The 15848-nt window shown below is 36.3% G+C and overlaps 1 protein-coding gene across 3 annotated transcripts in view; it reads left to right on the top strand.

Moving 5' to 3' along the window:
* Window positions 1–15848, top strand: part of LOC113496173 — a 75382-nt gene that overhangs the window by 5512 nt on the left and 54022 nt on the right. For 2 of the 3 annotated variants that reach the window (XM_026875309.1, XM_026875310.1), the window contains exons 2-7: window positions 4032–5133; window positions 5213–5429; window positions 8279–8392; window positions 8994–9109; window positions 10288–10419; window positions 11290–11421. In XM_026875309.1, the coding sequence (XP_026731110.1) occupies window positions 4264–5133; window positions 5213–5429; window positions 8279–8392; window positions 8994–9109; window positions 10288–10419; window positions 11290–11421 (1581 nt within the window). In that variant the 5' untranslated portion in view covers window positions 4032–4263. The remainder of the gene's footprint in view (window positions 1–4031; window positions 5134–5212; window positions 5430–8278; window positions 8393–8993; window positions 9110–10287; window positions 10420–11289; window positions 11422–15848) is intronic. The other variant, XM_026875311.1, reaches the window with a different exon arrangement.

Genomic DNA, 15848 nt, shown 5'->3' with positions numbered 1-15848 from the left:
TGCGTGAATATGGCGATCCCAAATAATTTATAACTCTAAGACAATAAAGTATATTGTGTTGTATAAAACTTGATCGATACAACCTGCATACAATACCGTAGAACGTAGAATCTGAAATCGGATTAGTGGTTTAGGCGTGAAAGCTTAACTTGTTTATTAGCCGCAACTGACAACAAACTTCTTTAGTTACATGATACGCTACAGAATACTTTTTTGTCATTGTAAGTCAGTGGTTTTATTGTTTTATGTATTCATTCACTAGAGCTCTATTAAATTACCACTGTCTACCTTGTGAAGGTAAAGTATAGTTTACTTTCCATTTATATAGAGTTCCCTAACAGAATAACATTCCAGTTTAAAAAAAACTAAGATCTTTATATCAGTTCCTCTTTCATAGTAGTTATTATTTGCAATGTAAGAATCCCAGAATGCACTCAAGGTTAATATTTTGTCACTTCATATTTCCTGAAAATAACTGACACTTAAATAATTGTTCCTTTGTTGTATATGTATAATGTAATGTCCAAGATTGTTACCACTATTTCAGATCTATATTACATTGTGGAGTGCAATAAACAATTGAGCATTTTGTATCTTGTGGAATACCTTTACTGCTAACAAGCACAAGCATCTAACATAAGTTGCTTGATAATATGATCTAAAAATACACACGTTTCTCAACTTAGTTCCGTTGTGTATTTCAACAATTGCATGATAAGTGGTTGCAGCCGTTAGCTTTACGATGTGAATTTAGAATCGAGTTCTACTTGTCTAAAAATGCTGTTTATTTGAGTTTGAAGTCATGTTTTTCACCTTGTTGTCACTAAGCGAGCGATCAAAAGGTCTTACTAAATTATAAGTCTATTAATCCAGGAAATAATTCAATTTATCTTGTGTAGTGAACAAGCAATGGGTACTAACATCATTTTTATACTTACTGGTTATACTATTTTTTTATGTCTGGCATCTTCTGTAAAGAGGATTCTAAACTTAATACCTTTATAAATAAGAATTTAACTAGTATTGTTACAGTTACTGTTTTATGAGTTTACATTTTGTCGCGGAAACGTGTGTGAAACGCAACGATGCAAGTAATACACGCATTTTACTCTTTGTTTTAAAGTAAGGTTTCTTTCTACACTGCATTGCATTGTAAACATTGAGTACGTAAGCTAATGACGACTGATAGCTGCAGATTTGCGTAATCTTCATCCACTTTGTCTATTATGTTTGTTTGCTTATATTCTTTTGTTCGGATAGTTTCTGTCCACACTGCCTTCTAGATTACCTAGTAACAATACGCCTTCTAGAATATAAAATAAAAGGATGAATATTAAGAGATTTAATGATAACTTTACTGAATTGCCCATTTTGCTAAAATTCATAATGTCCTTTATCTTGTTAGTGCCTAGTGTTGTAAAGTGTACACTAATTTTACATATGTATACCTGTCAGGCTCTATAATGCTCCCATGAATAACAATAAACAAGAATATCAATCGTATTATAATTGTTCAAATATACATATTACATACATAATTTTGTCTACGTGTTTAGTTGTCCATTTGTATACGGTCAACATATCAATTCTGTCGTATAATTGCTTATCAATCTCTGATTTATCTTTAACCTAATGCTCTCGTTGAACCTTGAAACTTCCTCTATGAAGTTCCTTAAAACTGCTTGCGCTTGTATCGTCATCCACGCAGACTAAACACACATTAGCAGCCGTCTTACTAGCGGTACTGTAGATTCATGAAGCACTCGTAGTGTACTGTAGTACTTGTTGCTATACTTTAGGATCACCTAATTTTTAATTTGAAAAGATTAGGTGCGGGCGAGTGCCTTAAAAATGTGCCAATTCCAACAACGCTATGCCCTGGCGTTTTAGAATTTTTAATCATACCCTGAAATGTTAAGGGTCGTCTACACCTAAATTTTCTTTTTATTCTTGTTTTTTTTTGTGATACAGCATATACAAAAATACATACGACCATAAATGTTCAACTCTCTAAGATCTATTCTACCCCTATTTTTAAATGGCTAAACAACGTTATCTGGGCCAGGTGGTCTAATATATTAAAATTCTCGTGTCACGGTGTACGTAATTGAAATCCTCCGAAACGTCTTGACCGATTTTTATGAAATTTTGCGTAGATATTCTAAGATCTGAGAATCGGATATGTACTATTCGTATTTTACAAATTTTACACTTAGCAGAGGGATTGAAGTCAAATTGTTATCATTTAAAGCAGTTCTTGTAACAATAATTAAAGCACGGGTTTGTCTGGATTGTTTAGCGATTCCAAAAGTATTAAAGATTAGAAACTATGCAAATATTTCCAGCTTTTGATGCAGATATTCATTACTATTGGTATCGGTAAAAGAAAACCAGCTACAATCAAATCACAAGTAGTGTATATTAACAGTAATTTGCGCATTTTGTAGAACGCATAATAATATAATCTGTGTGAATTTATATGTTATCTAACAAGTTGCCTAGGTCTCGCAAACTGTTGTCATGCACTTTGTAACAGCGTCCTTGCGCGCCCGCATTAGCATTGATCGTTCATTAATCTCAACATGGTCTGACTACTAACATTAATACAATCGTTGAGACTTGTGTCTTACGTTATTGACTTAACCGTGCAGTCGTAATTCTAGCTTGATAACGTATTTCTATTTTTTTGCCTGAAGATTATCTTGAGCTTATCTACTTGTGAAGGTTTTTTTGAAATAGGCGTTGCTTTCTTTTTTCTCATTTTTGATAAATTAATATGAATTCAAAATAGGGTATTCGACAAAAGAGAATTGGTTTAGTCCGTCACACAGAATTCCAAAAAATATTAGCTGCGTATTTTGTCTTTTATCTCGTAGACAAAAGATTCTCGTAGACAACATATTTTCCGTTTTCCTCTTATTTATACTCCTTGATATGGTTCCGCATAACATTTGCTATTTACCTAACTAGTATATCCTCATCGAAGATCTACAATTATGACGAGCAATCGCATTGTTACAAAGTACGTGTAAGTACTTGTGGGCCTATTATTATTCGGTACACGGTCATTCATCGTGCGTCTATTAAGACTGAACGTCGGGATGTCATGTGATGACTTTTTGATCTCGTCTAATTACTTTATGGATACTGTTCGGTTCTATTTCATAGCTAGTGTTTGTGTACTATGTTCTTTGATTGACGTTATCACATTGTGTGGTGAGTTCGTATAGAATTAGAATATCTGTTTACACATTCTTGATAGGATCTAGTTATTCATACTTTTCTTAATTTACAGATTATTTAACGTTATAAGCTAGTTTTGCGTTTTCCACTTGTACAACTTTAACAGATGTTTTATATCTATTTGTAGGTAATGCACATACATACGATGAAGCATTGTAAGCCTCAAGGGGATCGCTATGATTACCCATGTCCTCCACTTTATCTACTTTCTAAGAATATTACCTATTATGGACTCGAAAACATGTTAAAACGAATATCGGAGACCTAAAAACCGCAAAACCAATGTTACAGACGATTGATATTACAAGCACCTACTTCAAACTGTCTTACTAACACTTAGGATAAAAATTATCACTTCAAGTGCTCAGATTCAAAAAGTCATATGTAGTCGATATAAACGTAAACTTATATTGTTTTAAATGATCTCATCGATACGATATTCCATTGTACTTACTTGAATAGAGATTTTACAAATCATGATCTCTGCTCAGTCATGAGCTAACGCCGCGCATTGTTGTGACAAATATTGATTAGATAACAAAATGAAGTGGCGGTGCGAATAAATTAACCCTGGATACACTATGAGTAGTCTGCTATATGTCTTAGAACTATTAAGAATAGGTTTTTTATAAAAAGCATTTCTGTTCAGTTTCCAAAATAGACTAAGGTATGCTACTTTAACACTATATTAAATTTTACGATAGAAATAATTAATTGCATAATCCAAGACTACGCAAAAAGTACCATAAATCTAATAAAAGCGTGACCAAAACAATTCGTAATTTCAGATTCGTAAAATGTTCGCTGAAATTTGTTTGGAATCATATAACGACACCATGCCCTATGTTCGGTGACGGAAGCCACGAAACCTGTTACGATATCACTTAACTTTTGGACAGTAAATTGTTCTATCATGTGACTTTATGTGATTCAAGTGTGTAAGTAAAGAAGTGCCTTAAGTAATTTGCCGCTATAAAAATATTATAGGTTTGGCCAAACAACACATGCACATGCTGTTCAATGGATACCGAAAAAAAATTGATCTCGAATTTAAAGAAGAGCTGTCGCAAAAATGAGAAGAAGAAAAAAAATGAAGACGGCGTGTTAGAAGAAGTGTGCCAACAAATGAGTAGGTTGGCGGAAGAAGATGCTGGTGGCAGTGTCTCGACGAGTTCCACCGACAGCGAAGACTTGGTAAATGCTATTAACTACAATACCATCACATCACTAGCAGCTTTAAAGGATATAATCCAAGGCGACAGCAATGACACTCCTGAAACGGACACGTTCTTTCAACACTACTTCATGAATCATTGCAACAGCCTATCGAGTCGCAACAACGCGCCTTTTCCGTTTCCGGAGCGCCGGAGGCTATCACAATGCCGGGAAGAAGATGAAGACGATGAAAAGAAAGATAGCGATATTCTTTCTTCTACAATATGGAAAGAAATTAGCTCTGAGATTATACAAGAATCACAACCCGACAACGTCACAAAACAAATAGAAACTGAAGATCAGAATGCCAATGTCGTCAGTGACATGTCATCTGGTGATAGCCAGGTTATACCAGATGGACAGGACCGTCCTAAAAGGACCGTGATGGGTGCTCGGCATAAGTTTTTGGTTACAACGACTGAGCCACCAACTACTGCCCCGCCATTAATAGAACGGGCATTAAGATCACACATACATAATGCCCATACAGTTCATTTTGGGACCAAAGGCGCAGAAGAACAGCGGCCAAATGTGCGGTCGATTTTCGCAGGACAGAATCTCCACCACGATAAACATTACTTTGACAGCAGTTTAATAGAAATTAGATCTACCGTTGATGGAACGCCCGCCAGTTCCGAGGACATTTGGGTCAAAAGAGCGGAAGATAAACCTAAAGTTAGTATAGTGACTTAGTTTTTCTTTAATTTTGTATCTTCTTGAAGGATTTAACACATTGAAAATTGTAATATTATAGGTCGTGCCCACCAAAGAAGAACCTGCTGTTGTCAAACCGGAAGCTGCAAGTATAAAAAGGGATGTGCCTAAAGCGACGAAGAAGCTAGACGAAGTCAGAGCAAGAGCCGGAACTTGGGGTGCCGCTTCTGGAAGCAAACAAAAACCTACTCCTAAAATACCCAAGCTTAAGGAAAAGGATGTCCGACGTAACAGCGATGACAGGCGGCAGAAACGCGGTGAGTATTGTTTTTAAGCTGACAGGCTTCTGACTTAGTTTGAAACACGTGGCCTGCATCTAGTGGCATAGGTCTAGCACGCGATTGGGATGCAATCATACTTTGCGTGATTTTGCCTATTCTCAAAAAACGACCTTGAGTGAAATGCTCAATTTGACAATACACAAATAAACCGAAACTTGTTATTCACAGTTAGTAAATATAGATTTATTATAGGTTAGGTGAGTGTAGTAGATCCCCGCAATGTTTGCCAGAGTGCGCCTACATATTCGAGTCGTACGCCTGAGCTGGCTTGGCGCCAACACCCAGTCGTAAGGGTCGGTGTAAATACAAGACTCTTACGAAGATCAACGCCACATTGTTTGTGGCTATTTATCTGATCATAACTGAAAGTAACAAGTTGGCAAGAAAAGTGTTGAGTTATCATCGCTCTTGTATGCATTACCTATGTCGTGTTTTTATCAAAAATAAACATTCACTCTGTTTGAGTAGCGGAAGATTCTGTTATATTTTGTAAAAACAAGTGAGTATATTTCTCAGAATTTTAAAGCGTCAGTTTTGAGATATTCGGGGCATACATTAATTACGATATTATAGTGAGCTGCACAGACATGGATCTCCTAGAAACCTTCCCACCTTTCGTTTTATAACCGTTCAGGTCAAGACGATACTACTGAAACGATATTATAGTTGTTATTCTGGCACTGTGGGCGTACCTACAACATAATTCTATTTTGCCGGTCGTTATCGAATCGTTCAACATCACATAACTATGATGGTGACATCCTTCTCGGTTCTCAATATTTCGAATATATTGAGAATTTCAATTCTTTTTTAATCCATCAGTAATATGATGAAGTCCGTAAGCTGGTAACTAATACTCTATCTTTGACTAAGAGTGTAGTAGTCAGTTTTGTTTTAAAGGCGATTAAAAGAAATATATTTAAATTCTCCACTGAAATGAGAAAGTACACGCGTCTCATTAAAATAACTTTGTTTTACAGTATTCGACATCGCATAATTTGACGCACCACACTCAATTGGTCGATGTGAAAAATTAAATCTAATAGCACATTAGACACATTAAAAATAATGTGAAACTGAGATTCAAACAAAATGAATCTGTTACACTTACATATAAAACAGTCTACACTGGCCTTGAGTTAGTTGTGGTCATAGTAAAGGGAGCGTACATTATCATTCAGATTGTCTACGCGCGATAAAATCTTATTTTACTTAATTTACGTGTTAGTGCGATAGTTGTTAATTGAACGCACCAGGACTCTTAAGCTGTAGTTATTTAGGTACGAGATACAAAAATACATGTGCCAGGTGTTTATAGTGATAGAGTATACTTAATTAATCTGTTGTGCGTTCTAAATGTTGGCGTCTCACGGAATATGCCACACCACAGCGCGCACGATACATAATGCATAACGTTTCTATGCCCACTTTGAAACATTGGACCATTACGGCTCCAGCATTAATTTGTATTGTGTATTCGCATTAATCGTAGCGCCAGTCCTTAACGAAGGTTATTCAAATTTCGTCTTCTAGGTTGTACCTACCTGTGATGAAGATGAAAGCTTCTAGAAGTTGTATTATTTGTTCGATTTTGACTGCCTGTGCTTCATTTACTTTGCGGCAATCTCTGCAGTACAACAGCTAATAATTTGTAACTGCTGTTGCCAGCTGCGTGCCCAGCTCAAGCCCGTTTTTGTACCCTTTGTACATAATTAAAGGGGGGTCGCTACAAGTCCGTAACGGTTCTGATTAGGTCAAGGCCATTTATGTTCAGCCCATCATTACCGCGATTATTATCATCTTAAGTTGGCTCGTGTAGGCACTCTCTACCTCACCTAATATTATATACAGGACTAGAAGTTGTAACTTTTTTTTATTGTTTACATCAATTTCTTCGTAAAAACTTGGCGGTTTAAATGACTTGTATTTACCTGGATATAGTTATGGGTATTCTGAGTTGATACTGAAATTTTTCAATAAGCGTGTAAATAGATATCAGAATTGACTCTCGCTGGACGATTAAATACAGACTTGTATGTTCAAATTATTTTCACAATCAACTATAAGGACTTTCAAGACATATAGAAATAACCATAACTTGTTTTTTGGTATGTCTTATTTATTTATCAAATAACACAAATCATAAAATACAGTACTTTAGGACGGTGAAAATAACATTAAGGATAAGGAGGAAATATAATAAATCATTTACTTTCATTAAACAAATCCGATTGGGCAACATACCCAGGTGTCCGCGTTATGCAGATTCTGACATACATACGAACAAAGCTATGGCAGGTTAATCGCTTACCCATCTTTGGGAGGTAACTATAGTGCTAACTCTATGTAATTATAATTGCGTCGCGCACTACTGGTTGCCTTTAGATCAAGCCTCGATTTTTGGGCCACTAATTGTTGCTGCTTGTTATCAACATGTGGCCTTATGTTGCAGATAGAGAACAATTGACGGGCCTGTTGGTCTAGCGGCTAGTGAACCTGGCTGCTATACCGGAGGTCGTGGGTTCGATTCCCACCCAGGAAAAATGTTTATGTGATGAGCATGATCATTTGTTCTGTCTCTGGGTGTAGTTTATCTATATTATGTGTGTATTTGGAAATATACAAGTATGTTTATCAGTTGTCTAGTACTCATAATACAAGCTCTGCTTACTTTGAGACAAGATGGCGTTGTGTGGAAGTAAAAAAAAATCTTCTACTAGAAAATAATTTCTAATTTTAATATCTGCTTTCTATCTAGAAAACCTGGGAGATAAATGATATTTAGATTGATGTCTACTAAACAATAGTGATTTATGCCTTTCCAGAACAGCGTCTCGATGCAGCGATCACGCGCAGTACGCAGTCGGTTGGGGAGCGCAAGCGGCGCGGCTCCAACGACGATGGCCAGGCGCATCCTATGTACCAGCAGACCATACATGGTACAAACTATTACTTACTACTATTGATGATATTTTTGTAATCTATAGTAGATTAACTGTATTCAGTAGACAAAAAATACTTGTAAGTGCACGTTCTCAACGGGAATTGGGATGACTGAAATAATTTTTGATACTTCTCCCAGCAAAATATTCGTAGTATCTATAACTTCATGAGTATTGTTTACTTCAGGGTATTAATGATTTGTAAAAATCCCCTAATTACGGGATTTCAATTGACTAGAATATATGTATCTGCATATTCTCTACCATGTGCAAGTTCATATTATGAATTGATCATTCTGTCTCCATTAATCTTGCAGTTTGCGACAAGTACCACCTACTTGCCCATCCCTTAATGTAAACAGGCACCCTTCGATCGTTTAGTTCATTTGACGTAGTATTCGATCTGAGTTCTCTGCATGCAAACTACGTGCATTCATCATGAGCTCTGAAGAGTGCAAAAAGCCTAAACGAAAGAGGACCACGTCATGTTACCCGCGAAGTAGTGGTACGATTATGTACCTTACTGTTTTGGAATAGAGGCTCTTATATTTATCTCGTTACATAAATTGGGAGTGATATATTTGTTTTCTTTCATCAGGAACCTCCGGAGTGAGTAGTAGACCTGCTCTCTTTGATATTCGGAAGACGAAGACTCCGCGCGGAGAAGTCAAGAAACAACCTTCCATTATACAACAGGTCATGACTGCAGTTCAGGTGAGACCATATAGTTCTGGCCTTTTTAGTTCATAGATAGCAATCAACCTATACCTAAACCCTCCGAAACCGGTAGAAATAGGTATCTTAGAATCATCTTGTCTTTTTGCCATTAGAACTGGTGATATAAGAGTGATGTCACTTGACAAATCTGCAATTGTTAGGTAAACCGCTGAATACATAGCATAACTAATTGCTTAATGCTCGTGCATCGCTTAAGGCCCATCTTTCAATAGTAGCTATTATTGATATAATATATTTTTTTCCTGTTAGGCGTAGTTTTCAAGTTATGCAATATTATTATTTAGTCCTAGCTCTTGCCAGCGACTTCTTCCGCGTATACTTCAGTTTTGCAGCGCGCAGTGGTTTTCGTTTCTGTGGGAATGCTCCCATGAATTAAAATATAAAGGAACCATTGTGCTCCATGATTATTTTTTGTTAAGATTAAAACCATGCGTGGACCTTAAAAAATAGACAAATTGGGTCAGCGTCAGGATGGCTGGACCAATCGAGATATGACCTTGAGACCATGCGCACTATTTAATACCTATAAAGTGGCCAAAAACCTGACGTCAGGTTGACTGACCACTTTCATAGTTTTGGCGTTGTATTACGCTGTTAATGTAAATATTTACTATATATTGTTACAAACTATTTAAACGCCTGTACATCAATTATTGACATGCTTTTTTCTAGAACAATTGCTAACAAAGTTTTTGTAGGCGGTTAGTGGTTTATGTGATGTTAGTATTTGCGTTTCATGTATTCGCGTTTTCATATACATATTTTACAAAAGTACAAGAATTAAAAGTTACAGTCTTTAAAATGCGTAATTGCCCTCAGCCTTAAACTTTGATATGACTCGATTATAAATTATGTGGTATTTTTTATCCAATAAGTCATTTTCTTAATGAACGACTTAAAAAGGAGTCGGTTCTCAGTTATCTGTATATTTTTACCTCACAACTTTGGACTCGATGAACCGATTTTGTTGAATTTTTTTCTCCATCCACACAAGTATCATGATGATTAACCGGTAGTTTTTATAAGAAAAAAAATACTTCTCTACAATGCAAATTTTGCCTCTCAAACAAGGATTCAGACATGTCACCTCTTACTCGCAGTTTGATGTGTTTGCCCTCAAGCGTTAATCATTCATATACCACTTTATATTTCAGAACATCAAAAAATCGAACACTCCTACCAAAGATACATCTAAATCGGAGTCCAAAGCAGAGCCTGCCGTGGTCACGCCTGTGTTGAACACCAAAGATGGCTCAGCGCATCCACATCCCGGCAGCGACACGCGGGTAAGAGATTTTACGATCATTTGTGAACTAGTATTTAATTGCGGATTAGTTTGCCAGTAAGTGATTTTTTTCAAGCAGACATTTTTGCTTTTAAGTTCTATTTTAAATGAGAGAGTGGAGCTCGTGTCTAAGCTATTACCGCATAAGTGAGTCGATCACAGGTTATGTTACGTTTGACGCGGTGGGTCCGTAGATGAACGATTTGTGACCATCTTTGTCATAACGAGTTCCTCAGTGTTTCGAAAGTCACGTTAAATTGTGGGTCCCGGCTGTTATTCCTACATCTTTGACAGTCGTTACAAGTAGTCAGAAGCTTGAAAAGTCTGACAACCAGGTCAGATAGGCAGTCGTTCCTTGTAAAACACTGGGACTTAGCTGACTCCGGTTAGACTGGAAGCAGACCAAAAAGGCCGATGATGAAGTTCTATTTTAAATCGAACGTGCAAAAAATGATTGCAGATTTATCATCTAAAATCGTAACGATCCTAATGTGAGCTATTTAGAATAATAAATGTGTCAATTGAAAAGAATTTATTGTACCTACAAATAGACGTCAATCTATTTTTTGTTCCTAAAACCGAAATGGCCGAAATAGTCGACATAACTCGCCATAGTAAGTCTGGTGACGATTCGAATCGATTGATTTATAGTTGACTGTATATTTTACTGATTGACAGTAAACTTAGGGATTGTTTTGATCGACTTCTATTTTTCGTCTTCGTGATTGTTATTTTATGTTATAGCTTTTAAGTAAGATAATCCCCTAATATTTTGTAATTTTTAACTACATAATTGCGCTGCCGTTTTGACAGTTTTGTGATAAAATATGTCTTTGTGTTTGCTTTAATATTTTTTTTCTCTTCCGTACAGTATTACCACACGGTAACTGCGTCGCCGTCCCGTCGTCCGAGTGCGATGTCCAAAGTGATGGATTTGTTCCGCGGCCGCGCGTCCGTGCCTGGTCAAAGCGTACCAATAGAGGGCGCTGAGAAGCGAAAAGCGGTAAGTGCAACACGATTACAATATATTTAGGTTATTGGATAAGCTCAACCTACAGGATGCCTTGTGTGATTCGATTTTTTGCATTGCCTTGTTATGGAGTACCGCTGTGTATGTTTTATACTATGCGAACCTAGAAAACTAATTGCAAACGCCGAATAATGTGTTAAAAACTTCAATGGTCTACTAGTCCCTACTTCGGAGGTGGGCACTATCAATAACAACCTTGTCTTATGTAGCTTAAAGTTAACCCACAATTATTAATGTAACTTTTTAATTTTTAAACAAATAAATGATTACCGAATACAGCTACATGCAGATACAGCTGAAAAGTACACAATATTTGCATTGAAACCTATAACTACTAAAATATAAAATAACTTTCTCGTCGTATTTTCTCTACTTGAAGCAAATGATTATGTAATAATAACGTAACATAAGAAAGTCATTCGCCGATTCAATATTTCTGAGCCTGCATATAAATTACTTTGTCAGCCAAAATTTTGTATTGACTAGGTTAGTTAGTAATATTTGCTGATCGGTTATTATTTAACAATGCAAAACATTAATATTTAGCTGACTAATAATATTATAATCATGACATCTGGCGTCATGATTGAACTGTATTCGTCATGTGTGCTTTTTTATTTTTGAGAATATAGTGTGCAACGATTTCGTTTAATTATGTCTAAACTTCATGATGTTCTTTGCTTTTTGGATTACATACTTGTTTCCCATAAAAAATAATTTTCGTGGACATTATAATGATCCACTTATGAAAAAATCGCTTTACTTTAATTATAATTATTATTTTATTACAAAACTTACTGATTTGTGAACAAATTATTATTATTATCGAAAGTTTTTAAATAATAGTGTCCTGTCAACAGAGGTTATTCGAATAAAAATCGCTGGGATCGCCCAAATTCCAGTTCTCAGACGTTTCACTATACAGATCCCGCTCAACGAGGTTCAAGAAGTAATTAATTTCAAATGTTCAAGACACTTGTTGGTGTTAAAATTTTAGCTATCCCAGCAAAAGTTGCTTTGCTACACAGCAGATTTTTTTTTTATATATGAACGACAAGAAAAGATTATGGTAAATAGATTTTATCCGATTCTAGATTTTATTCGACGTACCAAGTAAGTACACAAAATTTCATAACAATCGGTCGAGCCTTTTCGAAGGAATTTTCGTACACAGTGACGACGACGAGAATTTTATATAATTAGAAAGAAATAGAGAAAAGGAAGAAAAAGTGAAAGGAGTTTCACATCATCAATAGCAAACCTTATTGGGTAAAAATATTACAATTATCTGGAATTCCATTCCATCTTCAGATTCCACAAATTTTCACAAAGATGTAGGTATAATCGTATAGAGAGTAGCACTTAGATACTTCATAATCGACTAGGATATTCTCGTTTCAAACTATTAATGCCTTTATTCCAACAAGCTCGCTGGACTCGACTTCGAACCAATTCTGGAGCTAAAGGTTCTAGTTGACAAATGTCCGTTTCCCCTTCGAGTGTTGTCTAGTTGTTTGACTAAGGCGACATTTTAGATTATGAAGTAACACTTCTGTGAATAATATTGTATTGTTGCCTTTCCCAAGACACGTATAAATGTGGATCATGCGCTGGAACTGTCCAGTCGCGTCGGATTGTCGACCCACAAGCTATGAGAGTGCACCTGGTTTGGCACACACGCCCCTATAATGCTCCGCTAGTGTCTTGCGAAACTAGACGCCGCGCGCCGTGGCCAAACATATATTCGGTCAAGACATATATTCCATCTAAACCTTCTAAGAGAAATGTTCAATGACGATGGATACGAATGATGAGGGATACGGATTTTCGACAGGGGTGCGGATCAACAGTGTCGCCATAAATATTGAATAAATTGATTCGCAAACCTTCTCAAGAATTAAATAATTAATTTCACGTCTCAATCAAATGTATAAATAGGCAAGGTTGAAAATTACGTCCCATCCAAGAATGGCATTATTCGGAGAACAGCTGGAGTGACCGACAGATTGTAGATTTATTAATTGAAAGTATCTGTGCAGCAAACGCAATACAGAGTTGCCTCTCTACCTAAAAATATCTCTACACTTACTTTTCTATTCTGTCATAAATGTTCATGTATTAAAAGTTTCTGGCATGAAAAATCACTTACTATTTCATCAAGTTCATTTTTATAGCATTTAGTTTGATCTCGGTACGTGTGGAATTCAACTGTTGACGTCCTGGCGACCGTGCCCACGCAAATTGTTCTAAGATTTGATTTTTCCGTGATAAACTACCAGTGGCAAATACCGAAACACAGGACAAGGCCAGTTGGTAGTTACTTCTACTATAATATACATAGGTAGATATTTTAGCTTTCCATTTAAATTTGAAGTTACCTTTGCCTTAAAGATATGTAGATGTGTAAACTAGAAGTTATTGCTAGCTAAAACAAGATATCAGTAATTAATGACTTTATAGTCAAGTCAAATAGAGGTATAAATCTTTAACTTTCTATGTTGTTCGTAACTAAGGGAACGAGGAAAAACACAAAGTGCTTAAGATTACAGATTTATGCGGCATAAATTTATTGAGCTATTTACAACGATTATCCTCCAACTGATTTGATTACATCATATGCTACTCCTTTGTACGTTGGCTCATGCGCTCAATGTTTACTAGCATCCGTAGCGAAGTACACATTAGTAATGATACGTTCTGCAGACATGTGGCTCGTTATACCTGGACTCTCAAACACCGCGCTCTCGTCCAGTCCGACCTAACGCGCTACCAGAAGCACATCTGCGCGATAATTAACGTAAATTAACATTCAACGAGTAAACAGGGAGACATCGTGAGACCAATGACACGTATTCACTTGTAGCTAAATTACTACGGAAAACATTACATTTGCGATTGTGTTACATAGCAAATAACTTGGACTCAATTGCGTGATCACGATTCTGTTGATCAATAATATCGCACCTAAGTTGTCAACTGTCTTGATAGCTCGATGCGGTCCGTTAAGGGTAGCGCGCGCAGTGCCTGATAAGAAGCGAAGCCGGCGCGAGCGCACCTCTCGCGACGATTTTCAGTTCCGCTACGGACATCAATTGTGACTTTAAGGGATATCGGTCGCTTACAGCTACGGCGTTGCATAACAATAACGACGTCTCGTGACGGCGACGTTATCTCTCAGTACTTATAGAGATGCCTTCGCGGCCTAACCTACCCGGTATTGCTAATATGTGTAAACTACAACTGCGGTCGTTCTAAACATGTTATTTGAAATGTTCATATCAGTGTAAGTGTTTGTGATAGTGAATGGGGCGATATGGCCAATTATTTTAGATGGAAGAAAGGCAAACGTGACGAAGATGTGTTTTATTCTGAAAAGCCGCGTAGTCGATCGCTGGATACACGTTCTTTAGAATTGAGTGGGATCAGGCTTGTTGCACAGTACCATCAACAGCAACAACAACAGGTAACAATAGAGATTTGTATGTATCATAGAGCTGTGATTGCGAATTTTACTTTAATTACAGTTTTTAATAATGCTTAAAAATAATTTGTTTTATCTTTTGCGTGCCCTTAATTTAGCTGCCATATTTTAGTTGCCAAATACATTTTATTTATTATTTTCCTCACATTTAAAGGTTGATAAAAATTATCTATAAACTATAACGATAAATGCGTTGTTTAATGATTAATATAAAAAAAACGATAAAATATTGTTTTAGAACGAAAAAAAACTGTTTAATCACGTTAATAATAAATTTATCTTAATGAAAACAAGACTTGAAGCTATCGGTGTATTGTCAACATGTTTTTGTACTTAGTGTTTGTTTGTGTAAAAATTCTACCTACAAATTTCTTTAACTTTTTCCACGATTAATATTTCCACTGAAATAATTCTGATTGGTATTTGTAATATATTTAAATCCTGGATTTTTTTTTCCTGTAACAAATAGGCACATCCAATGCGTTGTACATTGCATTCATCCATGTAAGTTATGAATGATCTGGAATCATAAATAATTTATAATGCAAGATGTATGACCCGCAAGTGTGTGCAGCGGAATCTGCTCATTTTAAATTGATTGTGTCGATAAGCCGACAGGACGCTTCCAATCTGGAGACATATTATTGTTGTCGGTTCTCAATATATAGCCAAACATATCAACAAATGCAATCACTGCGTCCACCGATAGCATTACTTTCGATATACAAAGATAATATCGCACTGAAGAACGAAAGGAATTATCAACTCAAGTTTTTCCTTACCCACACGCGTGGCTCTTTTTTCATATACAGACTCCTTTAATATAACTTCGCGACAAATGGGAGTGACCTCGATTTTGGAACGGGAAGGTAACCTATCGATCCCAAAACTCTTAACAATGAATTTAGCATACCCACGT

The sequence above is a fragment of the Trichoplusia ni genome, chromosome 7 (genome assembly GCF_003590095.1).
Source record: "Trichoplusia ni isolate ovarian cell line Hi5 chromosome 7, tn1, whole genome shotgun sequence".
In the NCBI taxonomy this organism is placed as follows: Eukaryota; Metazoa; Arthropoda; class Insecta; order Lepidoptera; family Noctuidae; genus Trichoplusia; species Trichoplusia ni.
This window is presented reverse-complemented; position numbering and strand designations above follow the sequence as displayed.